Raw genomic sequence first — 17,838 nt, 5'->3', positions numbered from 1 at the left:
TGGTGGTCAATGATTTGCAGTTAGAACGATGATGCTCCTGCTCCATGTTAGGTCATTATGAATGCAAAAGTTATCAGGTCAAGAAACTTCTTTCAGGTTCAGCCAGTGACAGCCAAGTATAAGAGATCATCGGGTACTGAATGAATATGTCCCTAATCAACAGTCAGCTATCTAGCTTACTGTAAAGATGGTATGCTAGCTTAAATTATCATTTACCTATTCAGATAGATTAGGTATTCAAAATGAGATGCATCTTTTACATCTATTCCGATCACTCAAGTACGATTGCGAAAAGAAAAATAGATTTTGTTTTGTGCATTAAGTTGTTTAATGTCATTTTCAAGACGGCAAAAATGCCCGAAGAACGGAGATGGAGTACAATGATTCCATTATAAAAGAACAAAGGTGACATTCAGAATTGCAACAACTATAGAAGTATCAAGCTGCTAAGTCACTATGACGGTTTGGGAGAGGGTGAGGAGGGGTGTGGCTGTTTCCGAGAACTAGTTCGGATTCATGGAGGGATGCTCAACTACAGAAGCCGCTCATCTTGTAAGGAGACTAGTGAGCAGTACAGGGAGAGGACGAACTTACACAAGGTGTTCATCGACCTAGAAAAGCCTTACAACAAAGTCCAAAGGTAAGTTCTCTAGAGATGCTTGGAGGCTAGAGGTGTATATTAGGGTGATCAAGGACATGTACGATGGAGCCAAGACTCGGGTAAGGATAGTGGGAGAAGACTCGGAGCACTTCGCAGTTTTGATGGGATTGCACTAAGGATAAGCACCTTAAGCCATTTTATTTTTGCCTTGGTGTTGGATGAATTGATGCGGCAAATGCAAGATAAGGTTTCACGGCATATGTTATTTGTGGATGACATAATTCTGATTGACGAGACTCACAACAGAGTTAACGCTACACTGGAGGTTTGGAGACAGACCCCGGAGTCTAAAGGGTTCAAGTTGAGCAAGACCAAGACAGAATACTTGGAGTGCAAGTTCAGTGACGTAACACATAAGATTGGCGTGGAAGTGAGGCTTGATACACAAGTCATCCATAAGAGAGGAAGTTTCAAGTATCTAGAGTCTGTTAAGCAAGGAAATGGTAAGATTGACGAGGATGTCGCTCACCGTATTGGTGTAGGGTGAATGAAATGGAGACTTGCATCTAGAGTCTTGTGTGATAAGAAGGTGCTACAAAAACTTAAAGACAAGTTCTACAGACTAGTGATTAGACCAACTATGTTATATAGGGCAGAGTGTTGGCCAATTAAGAACTTTCACGTTCAAAAGATGAAAGTTGTAGAAATGAGGATTTTGCAATGGATGTGTGGGAATACTGGGAGAGATAGATTAGAAATGAGAATATTCGGGGACAAAGTGGGAATGGCTTCGGTGGAGGACAAGTTGAAGAAAGCGAGATTGATGTGTTCTGAACATGTGAAAAGGAGATATATGAATGCCCCAATGCGGGGGTGTGAGAGGTTGGTTATGGATGGCTTCAAGAGAGGTAGAGGTACATCAAAGAAGTATTGAGGAGAGGTGATTATTTAGGACATGACACCCTTTCAACTTACCGAGGACACGACCTTAGATAGAAGGTTGTGGAGGACACCAATTAGGGTAGGAAGTTAGTAGGTAGAAGTGTGTTGTCTTGCAATCCACCCATACAAGTAGTCGTGGTATTGCCTCTACAGTTTCGTGTCCTTTGATTTCTGTAGCTAACTGATATTTTTTGTACTTCAATTATCATATTATTTGGTTGTAATTACTATCCAGTATGCTTTGTAATGCTTTCACCTCTGTTTATTCTTTTCTAGACTGCTTTGGACTATTATCGAAACCAACCTCTCTACCTCTGAGATAGGGGTAAGGTGATAGCATCCATGTCAGCCTACTTGCACTAAAGTTGTCAGGCTTCAATAAGAAATCAAGAAGATGTTATCGTGGAAGAAAATCTCAAGATTGACCCAAGAATTATAACAAGAAGTGGACTAAGTGCTACATATATTTCATGGTCCAAGTTTGAGTCCAAGAGGCGAAAGATTGGACCACATGAATGCCAAGAAAAGGGCCCACATGCAGCCCAATAGGAGCATAAAAGTTTCCTATTTTAAAAGATTCCTAGTTTAAAAATTTCCTAGTTATTATTCTTATAAAAGGGGTGGGAATAATAGAGGTGGATTTTATTATTTTAAGAAAAAGACATGATGAATATTATGTGAGAGGTTTCTCTTCTTTACACCTTTGTGTGTGATCTTACAACCTTATAAGAATGATTCTTTAAGAGGTAATGATTCATTAAGAGGTAAGATTAATTCTAAACTTGATATTTTTGGTTCTTATTCGTAAATTAAAGAAGGTGATTAGTCTTATACTAATTGTTGTCTCTAATTTCTTCGAAATAAGGGTCCATATCACTTTTGATCTAAGTTCTTGAATTGACTCTATTAGTATCATAATTTGTCTTAATTCGCTAATTTTTTTATTTATTTTTTATGACAAGGGAAACCCGTAGCCGCTACCCTTTTGGTGCGCACAGGGTAAAACCCCTGCTCCTATGCAATAGCTCGCAAACCACATAGGAATGCTTGTTGTAGTAGCTTAAAAGTTAAGGTACATAGCAAAAAGCAAAAAAGAAAAAAAAAGAATCCCCCCCCCCCCAAAATGATTTTAAAAAATAGAGAAATTTTAGTTCCTTCAAAATTAAGGTATTTTTAAGAAATTCCAGATTTATTTTGATTCTTGATTTTTACCTCAAAGGGATTTCACTGGGTATGTTGTTGTATGTTGTTGCTAACTTAAAGACGCAAAAGTTGGATGTCTTCTTATTGGGTCATGTACATGCAATCATGGAGAAATTTGAGAAGTTGATATCAGTCACTGCTAGTGTTGAAAACCATAAATGCAATGACAAATGTTTTTGGTTCTTACACTTGCTAGACTTCTTAATTACACTGATTCAGTGCGAGATGAGATTTTGGCTAGTCTTGTTATTCCTACAGTGGATGAATTATTCTCTCCTTTACTTCGCCTTGTTCTGCAAACCAGTCACATAGTAGTCTCATCACTCATTATTGACCTTTCTATTGCTCCTTATATATCCCAACCATATTGCCATTGCTCCTGACAAATATCGTCGTTAGCATCCAGCATCAAGGTACATGATCTACTCATAATACTAACAACCATTACACAATTCAAAGTTATCGTCGTCTACCATCACCTCATTATATTTTGTATCATCTTTGTCCTCTATTTCCATTCCTAATCTAGAGGTGAAGCGCTCTCTCATCTAGGATGGTGGCAAGCTATGATTGATGAGACGTCTGCTTTACATCCGAGTGGTAAGTGAGGAGCTTGTCCCTCTTCCTCCAAGAAAATCATTGTTGGTTGTTGTTGGGTTTATGCAATCAAAGTTGGTCCATACAACAAATTAATCGGTTTAAGGATCACCTTGTTGCCTAAGGGTATACCCAGATATTTGAAATTATTTACAGTGATACTTTTTCTCCCATAGCTAAAATAGCATATGTCTGCCTTTTTTAACTGTGGTTGTTGTATGCCATTGGCCTTTCATCAGTTGAACATTAAGAATGTTTTTCTCAACAATGACCTTGAGAATAAAATTTATATTGAGCAACTACCTGATTTTCTTGCTCAAATGGTATCTAATGGTCTTGTATGTCGATTGTGGTGGTCACTTTGTAGTCTGAAACAATCTTCTCGAACCTGATTTGGTAAGTTCAGCACAATTATTTAGAAGTTTGGCATATAGAAGAGAATTCGGGATTTGAAGATTGTTAGTGCCACAACTTTATGTATATAGTGTACCTACTACTAGCCACAAAAACCAAATAAGAATGATGGGGTGGATTAATTAAGTTTGGTTTATTCTGTCAGGTCAATTGTCTTTTACTCGCATACAGAAAAATTGTTCACCTTTTCTTTCAGACTTGATTTAATTAAATTCTAAAACAAAATTACAACAAAACAATAATATCTTTCAAAATTATCTGGTACATGTATTGGTGAAAGGTAGCAAATACCCCGTGAAATTAATCGGGATGTGCACAAAGGCCCAGACACCATGATAATAAAATATTTCATGAAATAGGCCTTCAACTAAAAAATTTGCTTTAAAAGAATAGCTTATAATACATATCCCTTGTTTGATTAGAATAATTTATCTTCAACGTTCTTGAATTAATTTTCAATATTAATTATCTATTTTTACGATAATTCTTTGCAAAGTAATTCAATATATGAAAATTAACTTCTATTATTTTAGACATATAATTTTTCAAAAGTCAATAGAAAATACTACTCAAATTGTACTCTAATACATATATTGATGGTGTATCATAAAAAAGAGAAAAATTACATATCCACAAAAATCAATTTACATTATTTATCAAAAGAAGTTGCTCGTGAAGTAAGGTACAATAAGAGAAACAAAATGATGGTTAACGTAAGGAAATCTTTAAAAGAGAGAGAGAGAGAGAGAGAGAGAGAGAAGGAAGGGGAAGAGAGAAATTTAGCAAATAAAAGAAAGGAAAGGGTATAAAGGAGGAGAAGAAAAGGAAGGAAAACTAGAAGTGAGAAGGAGGGTACAACATCAACATACCCAATGAAATCCCACAAGTGGGGTCTGGGGAGGGTAAAATGTACGCAAACCTTACCACTACCTCGTGGAGGTAGAGAGGTTGTTCCAAAAGACCCTCGGCAGCAAGTACAGGTACAAAGAAGGAGAGAGTGAAGATAATATAGCAAGTAACATGTAAGTAGTGCAAAGTCTACCAGAAAAAAGAAAAACATCAGTAAAATAGTGTGATAATCGAAACACACTAAACAACATGCTTGGATAGATTATTGTAAACAATAATAAACACCAAGAAATACCAAAAACAAAAACTACAATAATACCACTAGTACAATGACAAACACCAACCACCACAAGCAAGACAGTACTACACTACCTACTAATCTTCTACCCTAATACGTGTCCTCCACACCCTCCTATCTAAGGTCATATCCTTGGTAACCTGAAGTTGGGTCATATCTTGTCTTATCGCTTCTCCCCAATACTTTTTCAGCCTACATCTACCTCTCCTCGTACCCTCTATTACCAACCTCTCGCATAGCCTCATTGGTGCATCAGCGCATCTCCTCTTCACATGTCCAAACCATCCCAATCTCACTTTACTCATCCTGTCCACCATGAAGGCCACTCCCACCTTAAACCAAATATCATCATTTCTAATCTTATCGCTCCGAGTATGACCACACAGACACCTCAACATTCTCATATCTGCAACACGCATCTTCTGGACATGGGAGTTTTTGATTGGCCAGCACTCCGCCCTATACAACAATGTCGGTCTAACAACCACTTTATAAAACTTACCTTTGAGTTTCAATGGTACCTTTTTATCACATAAGACTTCAGAGGCAAGCCTCCACTTCATCCACGCTACACCAATTCGTCAATGTCCCTACTCCCTTGGATTATAGACCCAAGGTACTTCATCTGTCACTCTTAGGGATATTTTGTGTGTCGAACCTCACTTCCATGCCTACCTCATGCCTCGCATCACTGAATTTGCACTCTACATACTCTATATTGGTCCCACTTAACATGAACCCTTTAGTCTCCAAAGTTTATCTCCACACCTCTAACTTAGCATTAACTCTATTACGCGTCTCATCAATCAGTACTATGTCATCTGCAAATAACATATACCAAAGCACCTCATCTTGAATGTCCCGAGTCAAATCATCCATCACTAAGGCCAATAAAAACGGACTAAAAGTTGATCCCTGGTGTAACCCCATCTCCACAGAAAAGTGCTTTGAATCTACCCCATCATTCTTACCGACGTTGCCCTAATCTAGGCTACTGATACACCTCTTGACTCCAGGCATCGCCATAAGACTTCCCTTAGTACTTTGTCGTAGGCCTCCTCAAGGTCAATGAACACCATATGTAAGTCTCTTTTCCTTTCTTAATATTTCTCCATCAATCTCCTCACAAGATGGATAACTTTTGTGGTTGATTTCCCTTGGCATGAATCCAAACTGAGAAGACACCCCTCTTTATCCTCATTTCAACCACTCTCTCCCAAACTTTCATAGTGTGGCTTAACAACTTAATACCCCTGTAGTTGTTGCAATTTTGGATCACACTTATGTTGTACGACGGAACCATTGTACAAGAACACAGGTTCATAAGGACATGAAAATCTTAAAAGGATCGACAAAGCAGTTGCACCCCCAGTTTGTTTGTGCATTCTGGGCGCCACTTGACCTATTTATAAGTTTTATCCCATATATTTACATATATATTCAGAATTTTAACAGAAGCATCAGGGTGGAATGGCACCCTTACCTTATAAGGTAGATCTGCCCATGTTGGCATGACTCATAGTGAAGCTGATCACTTTGTGTTTTATCGACTTTCTACTCAATTTGTGTAGTTTTTTGGTAGTTTTTGTTGACAATATTGTTACTACCTGCAATGTTTAGGATGGTATCACTAATTAGAAACATCTTTTTCAGTATTTCCAAACTAGACTCTTATTGATCCAAATGTTAATCTTTTGCTAGGACAAGGGGAGACTCATAGAAATTATGTAAGATACAACGATTGGTAAGTTCAATTACCTTCCAATGACTAGACCTGACATTTTAGTTCATGTGAAGTTGTAAGCAAGTTTATGGACTCTCCCAATGATTTTCATTAGGATGTCATTGTCCACATCCTTCAATACATAAAATCATCCCCAAGCAAAGGACTACTCTTTGAGGATCTAGGCATATGAGCAAGTTATTGGATGCATAGACACTAATTGGGCAGGTTCACCTTCGGATAGACATTCTACGTCTGGATATTGTGTTTTAGTAGGAGGTAATTTGGTGTCTTGGAAGAGCAAGAAACAAAATATTGTTGTTCGATCTAGTGTAGTAGCAGAATATTGAGAAATGGATTTGGGCAACTTGTATGTTAGTTTGGATCAAATAATTTCTAAAAGAGTTGAAATTTGGAAAAATCAGTCAGATGGAACTTGTTTGTGATAATCAAGCAACCCTTCAAGTTGCATCAAATCTAGTGTTCCATGAAAGGAAAAAGGTTTTGAGATTGACTCACTTTTTCAGAGAAAAGATACTCTTTGGAGATATTGTTATAAGACTTGTGAAGTCCAACGATTAGCTTGCAGTTACTTTACCAAGTACCTCAATGATCCTAGTATTAGTTACAATTCAAGCACGGTACATATGATTTATATGCGTCAGCTTTATATGCACAAGCTTGAGAAGTGTTAGATAGTCTCTCTCTCTCTCTCTCTCTCTCTCTCTCTCTCTCTCTCTCTCTCTCTATATATATATATATATATATATATATATATATATATATAAATAGGGCTCAATGTAAGACAACAGTTAACACGCATCTCAATAATATTTTCCCGTGCCTTTATTTTTCATAGCAATAGAGTATCTTCCATTGTCATATTAAACTACCTCAATAAAAGCAAATAGCTGTCAACATTCTTAAGGTATGGCCAAGCTCCTAAAAAAGGGAAAAGGATATAAAAGCTAGATACACCTTAATATACAAGTGAGATTGATATCTGAAAAAGGAAGCATCCCAAGGATCTAATTGGGCATCAGGCCATCAGCAGTTATCAGTTTAAAAGCTGAATTACCTATGTAGGTACAAAGTTATTATAACTATGGAACATTAAAGGGTGAACAGACCTATCTGATGTATGTAAATGATAGAAGGAATCCCCTTGTCTTCATACATGCAAGGAAGTCGTGCAAGTTCCAAGGCCGAAACCTGCAAAGCACTACTAATATTAAATTCAATAGCGTGCAGCCTTAACTTCAACAGAAAGTGGTTTAGTTGAGAAAAATCAGAAGTTAGAGAACCTCTTCCAGAAATTCTGGCAATCCCTCATATATCTGCCTCAGTTCATCCAGCTAGACAAACAAGACTACACTCATAATGCCATAAAAAAAAAAAGATGCCAAAACCAATGCAGGGAAAATATTAAACCCACAAATTACTGCAGCAGTATATCCTACCTCATCACAGAAACCCTCTTTTACTATTGTCTCATAACCCTTCTCTTTACTTCGATCAACATCAATGACACCAATTACCTGCACATTACAGGCACACACAATGTGAAAAAGCTCTTGCTGGAGTGCTAATGGTACTATTACTACCATGAGAAATTAGACAAATCTTTATGACAGAAAGGAGGACTATGGGTGAAAATCTAAGATCATTTTGGCTTGATCATAATTCAAGCTCCAATATAAAATGTCACTGATTGAGTGATTGAAGAAGTTCCCACTTGCCAGAATATGAGTGGCCAGATTTGCTTACCTAAAACCAGAAAATAAATGCATTCTTGGGCAGGGATAGAGGTCAAACTTACGGAAATTTTCTAGAAGAAAAGCAATGCTCATTTATCTTTTTTGGCTTCTCCATAGTATCAAGTTGACAATTTTGGATGATAAAACAAAAGATTTTTCTACATAGATTTCAAACTTCTTGTGAAGCTATTCCTATCCAATCAAGTCACAGTGTGAAAGCCTTACATATTGTAACTAGTATTGTACCAATAACGATACTAACCAATTCACAGACATAGGCTAGATCGACTGAAATGAAAAATCCAGCCTGCATCAAGAGAAAGCTGAGTATGTAGATAAGGACGGTTGTAAATATAGAAATCATAGTGGAATATAATAATTATGGTGAAGTTTAAACATTAATTAGATACCCTCTCAATAATATCCAAGTCCAAAGACGTCAATTCTTCTAGCAGAGATCCAGAAATGCCAACTTCAAATATTTTGCTTATATGCAGGAGAGCACACACACTCTGCATGAAATTGAATTCTCAAATCTGGGTAAAGCGTACTAATGGGGACTAATAAAGCAAGCAATAATCTAGATTTAGAAGCAACAAGTTTACACACACTCTGCATGAAATTGAATTCTCAAATCTGGGTAAAGCATACTAATGGGGACTAATAAAGCAAGCAATAATCTAGATTTAGAAGCAACAAGTTTCCCCCAAAGGGGAAACCGGAAACGAGAATAACACTCCTATCTAATTTGATGTGCTAGTTTGAGGTCAAAGAAGTAGACCTTTGAACATGCGATTTGGGATCATGATTTCAAATCAACGTTTTAATTGTAAAACTTGATATTTTGTAAAAAAGGACCCATCCTTTTAAATTTTGCCAAAAGACTCATGCTCAGCATAAAGAGATTGTATGAACCATGTGAAAGAATTATATTAAAGAACAACTAGTTACTACTATTGTTGACTAGCAGATCTTAATAAAATTATGTGTATTTGAAAGTTTACATGGAGATATACGATTTATCAATTTGGTGCCATATGATAGTCCGTTACATTGTTTATGAACTATGGTTTGCTCATTTGATAAGATTATATAAGAATGGGAGAAATTTTGATAGTTTTCACAACTTGTGGGGTTTTCATGTTTATCAGGAAAAAGTACAACTTAAGAAATCTAAATTGCATGTCCAAACATATCTTTAACTTCAAACCAATCTGATTTCAAATAACTTATGCAAATCATGATTTCATATCACGTCCAAACAGGGCCTACTTGTAATTGTATTAAGTACATCTAAAATAATCAGTGATAAAATGCTTAGCGAGTATAATGCTCAAACTCAGGTAAATGATGAAGGGTAACAAACATGCAATACTACTTTTCTTGTTTAAACAAAAAACTAAAATGAAACTTTAGACATGGCACTCCCATGACCCAGCATACATCTATGTGTGTTCCTAAATATTGTACTACTCTAGCTCAAATGGCATGTAACTATAAACTTCAAATACTTTAAAGTAGAAATCTTAATGGATGAGAACATATCTACCTTCAGAAAAGCTGACCAGTCTGCACTTGTAGATATAGAACTTGGAGAGTTGAATTTCTGCAGAAGCAAGGAAAGGAGGAAAAAAATAAGAAACAAGAACAAAAGAGAATGAAAGCTAATAATAATACAATGCTTTCAAACTCATTACAAAGAGAGTACAACTTGCATCAAACAGACAATCAATTTCTATTCAGGCATAGGAATCTATAAAAAAAACAAAATCTTATATGCACACACAAATTTAAGAAATAGATTGTGGTTTAGTTTGATATACTTTTATACATTTGGAATAAGAAAATAGTTCAAAATTTGAACAAACTGTAGAAGGTTTTGTCCCGTTATGAACTCCATCCTCTTACTTATTCTGAAAGACTGTTTCTTTGACAGACACTATAAGAAAACACAATGACAAAACTTCAAAAATAAGTATAAGGAAGAGAAAAAGACAAAGGAAACTGAACCTTGAGAATGCGGGGAATATCTTTTACAGACTTCAGTGTTTCACGTAAAGAGACCGAAATTTCTTCAGCAGACAGGAAGAAAGATATCTTCAGAAGTCATGGGGAAAAAAATCATTTTCATGTGTCTTATGAATATAAAATCAATTTCACAGGAAGTCACAATGTTTCATGGTTATGGGTGTTTCAAGTTTTGAGAGTACTCCAACAAAAAATATAACCCTCTTCTATTCAAATCCTGAATTTGATGTTAAAAAAACTTTTCAGCTGCAGTACTGTAAATGGTCAAAGTTTCCATGTCAAAAAGTTTGGTAAGGATACAGTATCAAGACGCCGATTCAGGTTATCAAGATCCAATATAGGCCTCAGAAACCAGTTCCTGGTGAAAGATGAACTATTAGACCAGAAGGCATCAAGTTCACTTTATCTTTAGTAGAAACCACATCAAACTGTTTCAAGCAAAACTAACCTCAAGAGACATCTACCCATTGGGGTTACACACTGAGAAAAGTAAGCAAATATTAGTCCAATGTTATTTCACAGCTTCTTAAGAACCACCAAAAGCAAATGGCTACAGATTTAGAACTGCCATCATCCTCAAACCTTATTCATCATCCCAAATACAGAGAACCTGCATAATATTTTTGATTAGTCAAAACTTCCATGGTTGACTAAACATAGAGAGTGTGGTGCATCACTAACCCTTCTTTTGCTCTGCCAATTCCCATATGGCTCGGATGCTTGTCTATTTGGAATATTTGTAATGCTTCATGAGCAGCTGAATCAACTTTGAGAAATTTGTCCCTTAATGTGATAGTCAAGGAACACATCATTGCACAAATTTTATCCCCGATGCAAAACAGTGATAGACAAATGAGGAGAGAAATGAATTAAAAAAGATAAGTCATTCCAGAAAACTTATAGCTTAGAAGATACAGAGAAATTTCGCAAATGCAGTCAATTGCAATTGATGCGCTCCCACATTCATTTTGTTCAAGGGTATCTATGATCCGCTCATTTTCTAGCACAGCTAACAGGCCCCCACTTGCACGAACTTGAACATCACTGCTGACGTCCATCATAGAACTTAGCTGCAATTTGGAAAGAGACAAATCTTTAGACTAACATTTGTTGAAACAGAGATGTAACCTCCTAAGAGACCAAACAACAAGAATAAAGTAAGCAATTGAACCATCATTCATTGTTTGCTAGCATATTTTATGCATAGTTAATTTATTTTTATTAAAGGTTTATGCCTAACTAAAGTAAAAGATATTGCATCAGAAAAAACATATCCTAACCACTCACAAACCTGAATAACCTAGATATCAGGCTTGAGTTTCCAACCATGAGATCGAGCAACAAAACTACCGGTGATTTGCAGTTAAAGAAGATGAGAAAATGCTACTGAAGCAAAACTGAAAACAAGGATATCAGCTAAGTGGAAGTAAAGCATGTTTCTTAAAACTGTATATTAATAGTTTTGTACTTGAAAGCAATTATTGGGATAATATTGGAAACGAAGGAGTTTCTATAGCGATAATCTAAGACAAAGGATATTGGTGAAGTCTACTTGTCATGGGCATAGAAATTTGCCAAGATAAACCCCATAGAGTTTTAGGTCCAAATGAAGTCAAGTGTTAGTTTTGATTCCACTGCAGTTCCTGATATTCTTTTTCCAAAATATCAGTTCACAATATAATTTACTATTTCCAGTTAATGATTAGTTAAACTTCTAACTGCATTCAACATCTGTATAAAACACTCCTACAGTATACTATAAAATAAACTTTTATTTTTGAGAAACCATTCAAGATAGTAGAACGACAATGAAGATGTTACTCATAGGATTAAAGTCGTATTGTTGAAGTGGAGAAGTTCCATCGGAGTGTTATGTGATAGAACGACGCCTACCAAAGTGAAAGGTAAGTTCTATAGAGAGCAGCTATAAGACAAGCAATGTTATATGGTAATGAATGATGGGATGCTAAAGTCCAACATATCCACAAGATGAGTGTTGCAGAGATGGATGTACGGTCATACCAGATTACATAAGATTAAAAATGACCACATTCGCTAGAAGTTAAAAGTAGCACGTATTGAGGATAAAATGCAAGAAGATTGCCTGAGATGATTTGGACATGTTCTGCATCGGACCTAGAGATGCACCAGACTATTGGTGTGAAATTATGATTAGTGTGAAGGTGTTCAAAGGGGATAGGGTAGACCTAAAATCACATGGAAGGGAGTTGTCTCGAAAGACCTGCATATGCTTGGCATCAATACAGACTTAGCTAAAGATAGGCGCAATGGAAGAAAAATATCAATACAAGTGCTTGCTACTAGTTGAGGATAGGTTTTAGACTTGGTAGAGAACTTCTAATATTACTATTATTATTATTATTTAACTTATTTATCAGCTTTATTTTATTTAGTATAAAGATGATGTAAATGGGCTTGAATGAAAGTGGGGACTCATATAGCCAACCCCAACTTGTTTAGGACTGAGGCATTGTTGTTGTTATTGTTATATTTTATTGCATTAACAATCAGAAAGAAAATCTCATTGCACATGCATGCAAGTATTGAAGTTGTTAAGTATTAAAGCATCCAAAGTCGGCTTAGATAAAAGTATGTCGTAAGATAAGATTGTTGATGTAACTTGTTCTTCATACTTCACAGAACCTCATCCACAACGCAGTTCAAATCATAATATTTTTGAATTGTATAATTCCCTCACCATGGAGCCAATAACTCCAGATTATATTGTGAAGTTCTACCAGATCAGCAAAAAACTAATTGGAAGTACATCTAGTAATATTAGCTAGCTGAGAACAGATGAGTAAATTGGGAGCATCTGTGTACCAAGGTTCTTACACGAGTGTAAATCAACAATTTAAAAAAATGAAAATATTTAAGATTTGACAGGTGATTCTAGCAATCCCAATAATCAACAAAATTTTCTTACAATCCAATGACCCATGTCATTTTAATCCATGTATCAATGGCAACAAAACAACTGTATTGTTAAAGAAGAGATGATTTCGTCCAGTTTTTATCAGATAGCAAGGACACTAACGCATATGCTGAAGATAAAGATACTTTCTGATAAGTATTCTCCAAGGGAGAATTCTTCGCTTGTCTTCAATGTTATTTTTATTTTTGGCTAAGAACTTCTAACTTAAACAAAAGCTGTAATTGGTAAATGATGACATGGCTCTGGAAATCCATATGACCATCCTGCTTATATACAAGTCATGTTTCCTGTGAGAGCTGCCTTCTCCTTTTATTTCTCTTTCTGAAGCATGTATTCTTTAGAAGGGGAGATTTTGGGCAATGACAACCAAGTCAGTGTTTCCAAACATCACAGACCAAGTCAACAACAATAAAAGAAGGTAGAGATTACTATGTTTACTCATTCTTTCTCGCTCTTAATCATTCTAGTAAATACCGTTCTTCTACAAATGCTCTTGTCAAATATGGATCTGAAAGTACCATTGTGAATGTGTTAGTACGCACCTTTCTTTACAAGTGTAATGAGTTACTATGCACCTTACCACTCCCATTGCATTGGAAGTCTTAATCAAATCTTATCCCCACTTTGCTAAAAGATAGACTGGAGAATCCATATTGCATGATCATTCACTTGAAGAAGCTATAATATTTATATGTATGTGTGTTCTTAAGTACTATTCTCAGTTGTAACTGTTACAGATTGCACAGGAGATATTGTTGTCTCAGGAAGTTCTCAAACCAAGGTGGTACCATAGGACACCATATTTGGCAGAAACAACATTATAGCACCCAGTGTAATCACTCTTTGTGTCAACAAGAAGAAACACGTATTAAGAGAATATAAAGATGCATAGAATTAAGGCAGTAACCCGTTTGACTCACAAAAGCAGTTCTCTCTTTTATGTTCAAACCATCATCCATCCCTGTGACTTGAAGGTACATCAATCTGTGATCCAAAAACAGCCTCCATGGTAAAATTATTATAAAAAAAAACACAGAGAAACAGGTCAATCCATCAAATCACAATGTTAACCTATAAGTTGATGAAGCAAATTAGAAAAGAAAAATATGGTGTTCATTGATTCCCTCTACCATGGTAATAATCTACCTATAGAACTCCATATGCAAGAGAAAACACTTCAATCCTAAGGCTGCACCTCCCCTATGAAAAAAAATAGGAATCCTACATTCTGAAATTATCCACTACCGAATATATTCCTAAGGTACTTTACTGTCCAATGAACAACTGAAAGGAGCACTGAGATAGTTTGTGTCACGTAGTAGTTATGTCAGCCAGTAGAAACATTTATAATGACATCCGAATCTCATTTGATTTACCAGATAGCTACTGCTTTTGATGCACCAAGAACTTCCCATGCCAGAACTATATTCAACTAGGACAAGCAAACAAAAAGACTGGGAAAAACCTTATAAAAAAAAGACTGGGAAATAAAGAAAAATGAAATCCGTGGCAATATTCCTCCACTGTTTCATACCTGTGCCATGCTTGTTCATGGCTGAATAATGAACTTTTCACAAGCTTTACAGAAGGAGCATCACTTGTACCATCTGTGTCACATCAGAGAGTAGATAATGCTTCCACAAATAGAAAGATCAACATGCCAATAATAATCTTAACACATACCACTTCTCTGTAAGGCTGCCAAAAATGATTCCTCACTTTTAGTACTGGTATAGATTGTTCCAGGTTTAGCCTGATATTTCACTGAAAGAGAATCCAACTTTCAGTGAACGTCATATAAAATGCATAAGACAAGAAGTCAAGTTTACTTTAGAGAAGTTTCTCTTGAATATTTTGTGGATGCTTTAATGCTCTTCCTCAAGAATGTAAAACAAGAGTTCATACCCATATCAACCAAGGAAAAATCATGACTTCCATCTTCATAGATTTCCAGCACATGGAGTTGGCGTGCACTGGCATCATAATAGGAAACTCCAATCCTTGAAGAATAGTTTAATTATTAGTCAAATACTAATTCAACATTCGACTGGATTTCCCTTTTACTTTTACTTAAATATCAATGATACAATCCAATTATTTCAGATTGAGTCTTGTTTTTAAAGATATATATATATATATATATATATATATATATATATATATTTAACATATGAAGATGGTATATATCGTTATTATCGTAGTTTCTCTCCCTTAAGTCCATTCATTCAAGAAGGTCCCAAAGCAACTGCCGACATTCTAACAGAATCGTAAACGTCACCAATCACCTGTGTCCGTGCATAACACATGCCATATAAACCTGCATTATAAGCCACAATGGAAAAAGTTATATACGTCTGGTCACTTGTAATTATATATCAATTAGATTGAATGTAAGAAAGAGAACTGGGATTTTTCAAGTAAAGCTTCAAGAAGTGAAATAGCAAGCATCGATATTGTTGCTCCAAAACACAATAAGCATAATTTTTGTGAACATCAAGTAAATCATTACCACCATGCAAAGACTTGAAAATGAAAAGACAGAAGACAATGAGTTTCAACTTTCCAAAGTGAGTGGTAAACAAAAAGTTACATCATATCCATTAAATTATCATCTAAAACAGAGAAACTTCTCAGTTATCAATCGAACAGGCAATGGAAGTAAAACTTATCGTGCTATGTCCTGACCAGAATTTTCAAATGCTTTGGTTTATTTAGCAATGTAAAATTGGACAATCCACGGGGCTAAAATTTCTCAGATATTAAACTAGCATATATCATGAACTTATAATAAAGCCTCATTTGTTGATTCAAACAACATTTAATTATTCAACTCTATCCAGTTCTCGATAAACAGACACAAAAACAATCTTTAGTAATTAGGACTAATCCAATATCTGCTTCCTCAAGCAGATTTATGTATCTACTCGCTGAACAGATGCTCACTTACATAATGCAATCTAGTTTCAGTACACTAATCAGGTAGTTGACGACTAATTTTAATTGGCTTATCCGAGTACCCTATCCACAACACCAAACGGATTACAAATTTGTCTTAAACATGTATTAAACATAGATGCTCAAAGGTCAAATACATTCTGCTTTCTGCAAAGCAATTTTCACAGGTTATGAACTCCAAACAAGCTTGTACTTACCGTGGACTCTTCCTCTTCTGCCAATTCAGGTATAGATGATCTTATCTGCGATTGCTCGTTACCATCTTCTCACATGACAGTTCAAAAACACAAAAACAAATTACATGAAAGAAAACTTTTGCTGTAGAATAATACATCAAAAATGCACATAGGTAACATAATTGTGAGTGTGCAAGTGTAGTAGATGATTATTTGGTACCTCGATCATGTGCAAACGACGCCTCCATTTGTGGCATCTATAGTACGTAGGGTTAAGCAGGAAAGCGAGTAAAATGCAGAAGCGAAATTTCACTTGGAAGAGAGAAGATGAGGGCAAATGGTAGTGAGGGAGAGGAAATGGCGGGAATGCGTAAATCGGAGGGGTTTGCGACTATCATGGACTTGGGATTTGAATTTATAGAGAAAAGGGGAATAAATACAATTGGTACTGACTACTGACTATACCGGGTACACTGGCACTCCATAATTACTCCCTTCAAGCAGGCCGTTTATGGTTCAGTTTGGGTGGTTTTGAACTAAAATCAAAATCAAATTAATTTAGTGGGTTTTTTAATTATCAAAAAACAAATCAAATTATATATAAATGGTATAATACATTCGTGTGTTTAGAGATGGCAATGGGGCGGTGTGGAGCAGATTGAGTTTAACCCGTAAAAAATTTAATTTGTCTCACATAATAATTTTTTTCATTTTCAATAGCTCGCATAGATTCATCTGCATAATTTTTTAATATTTTTTTTCTAGTTAAGTTTGATACTAAACATAAATTCAATTTTTCATTAAGTTATATTAGTTTAATGGATTATGACTTGAAATTTATTTTTTAAAGGTCAATTGGGAAACGTGTAAGAAATTGTATTATTTTTTATTAAACAGTTTTTATTTACTATCTTGAATATTTTAGTAGTTTTAAAGAAATTATCTTAATAAATAATGTTTTATTACTCTTGTAACATGTAAAAAGTTAAAATTAAGTTAGAATCCACATAAAATCACATATACCCGCAACCCGCTTCGTCCGCATTAATTTAAAAAAAACCCGCCTCGCATCCCTCCCACACCCGCACAACCTTAAACTCCGTCCCGCATAGCCTTAAACCCACCCTATCCTACATCCGCCCCGCCCCCATTGTCATCCCTACATGTGTTATTTAATTTCGCTTCAATTGTCATTCATGTCCTTCAATTCTAGGTGTGTACGAGTAGAAACTTAAATTTATATGAAGTTGAACAAGCAAATATATGCATTCTGCTTGACACGATACATGTAGGATGCCACGTAGGACACAAATGTTTAGGTAGGACATCATATAGGATG

General features: G+C 35.6%; 1 protein-coding gene across 6 annotated transcripts in view; it reads right to left on the bottom strand.

The window, feature by feature from the left end:
* The window catches only part of LOC125825097 (DNA mismatch repair protein MSH5), a 30,601-nt gene extending 13,570 nt beyond the window's left edge, over positions 1-17,031 (bottom strand). For 2 of the 6 annotated variants that reach the window (XM_049504439.1, XM_049504442.1), the window contains exons 1-19: positions 16,720-16,827; positions 16,521-16,585; positions 15,654-15,685; positions 15,274-15,368; positions 15,052-15,132; positions 14,903-14,975; positions 14,289-14,352; positions 11,328-11,482; positions 11,094-11,195; positions 10,995-11,022; positions 10,861-10,892; positions 10,713-10,770; positions 10,395-10,481; positions 9,934-9,990; positions 8,795-8,896; positions 8,647-8,691; positions 8,088-8,165; positions 7,932-7,982; positions 7,758-7,839 (exon numbers count right to left, since the gene is read on the bottom strand). In XM_049504439.1, the coding sequence (XP_049360396.1) occupies positions 7,758-7,839; positions 7,932-7,982; positions 8,088-8,165; positions 8,647-8,691; positions 8,795-8,896; positions 9,934-9,990; positions 10,395-10,481; positions 10,713-10,770; positions 10,861-10,892; positions 10,995-11,022; positions 11,094-11,195; positions 11,328-11,482; positions 14,289-14,352; positions 14,903-14,975; positions 15,052-15,132; positions 15,274-15,368; positions 15,654-15,685; positions 16,521-16,585; positions 16,720-16,756 (1,324 nt within the window). In that variant the 5' untranslated portion in view covers positions 16,757-16,827. Of the gene's footprint in view, positions 1-7,757; positions 7,840-7,931; positions 7,983-8,087; positions 8,166-8,646; positions 8,692-8,794; positions 8,897-9,933; positions 9,991-10,394; positions 10,482-10,712; positions 10,771-10,860; positions 10,893-10,994; positions 11,023-11,093; positions 11,196-11,327; positions 11,483-14,288; positions 14,353-14,902; positions 14,976-15,051; positions 15,133-15,273; positions 15,369-15,653; positions 15,686-16,520; positions 16,586-16,719 lie in introns of all 6 variants that reach the window. The other 4 variants (XM_049504437.1, XM_049504438.1, XM_049504443.1 and 1 more) reach the window with 4 other exon arrangements.
* Between the last annotated feature and the right edge of the window lie 807 nt (positions 17,032-17,838).

Source organism: Solanum verrucosum, unplaced genomic scaffold (assembly GCF_900185275.1).
Source record: "Solanum verrucosum unplaced genomic scaffold, falcon-dt-bn FXZP01000206.1, whole genome shotgun sequence".
Classification (NCBI taxonomy): domain Eukaryota; kingdom Viridiplantae; phylum Streptophyta; class Magnoliopsida; order Solanales; family Solanaceae; genus Solanum; species Solanum verrucosum.
This window is presented reverse-complemented; position numbering and strand designations above follow the sequence as displayed.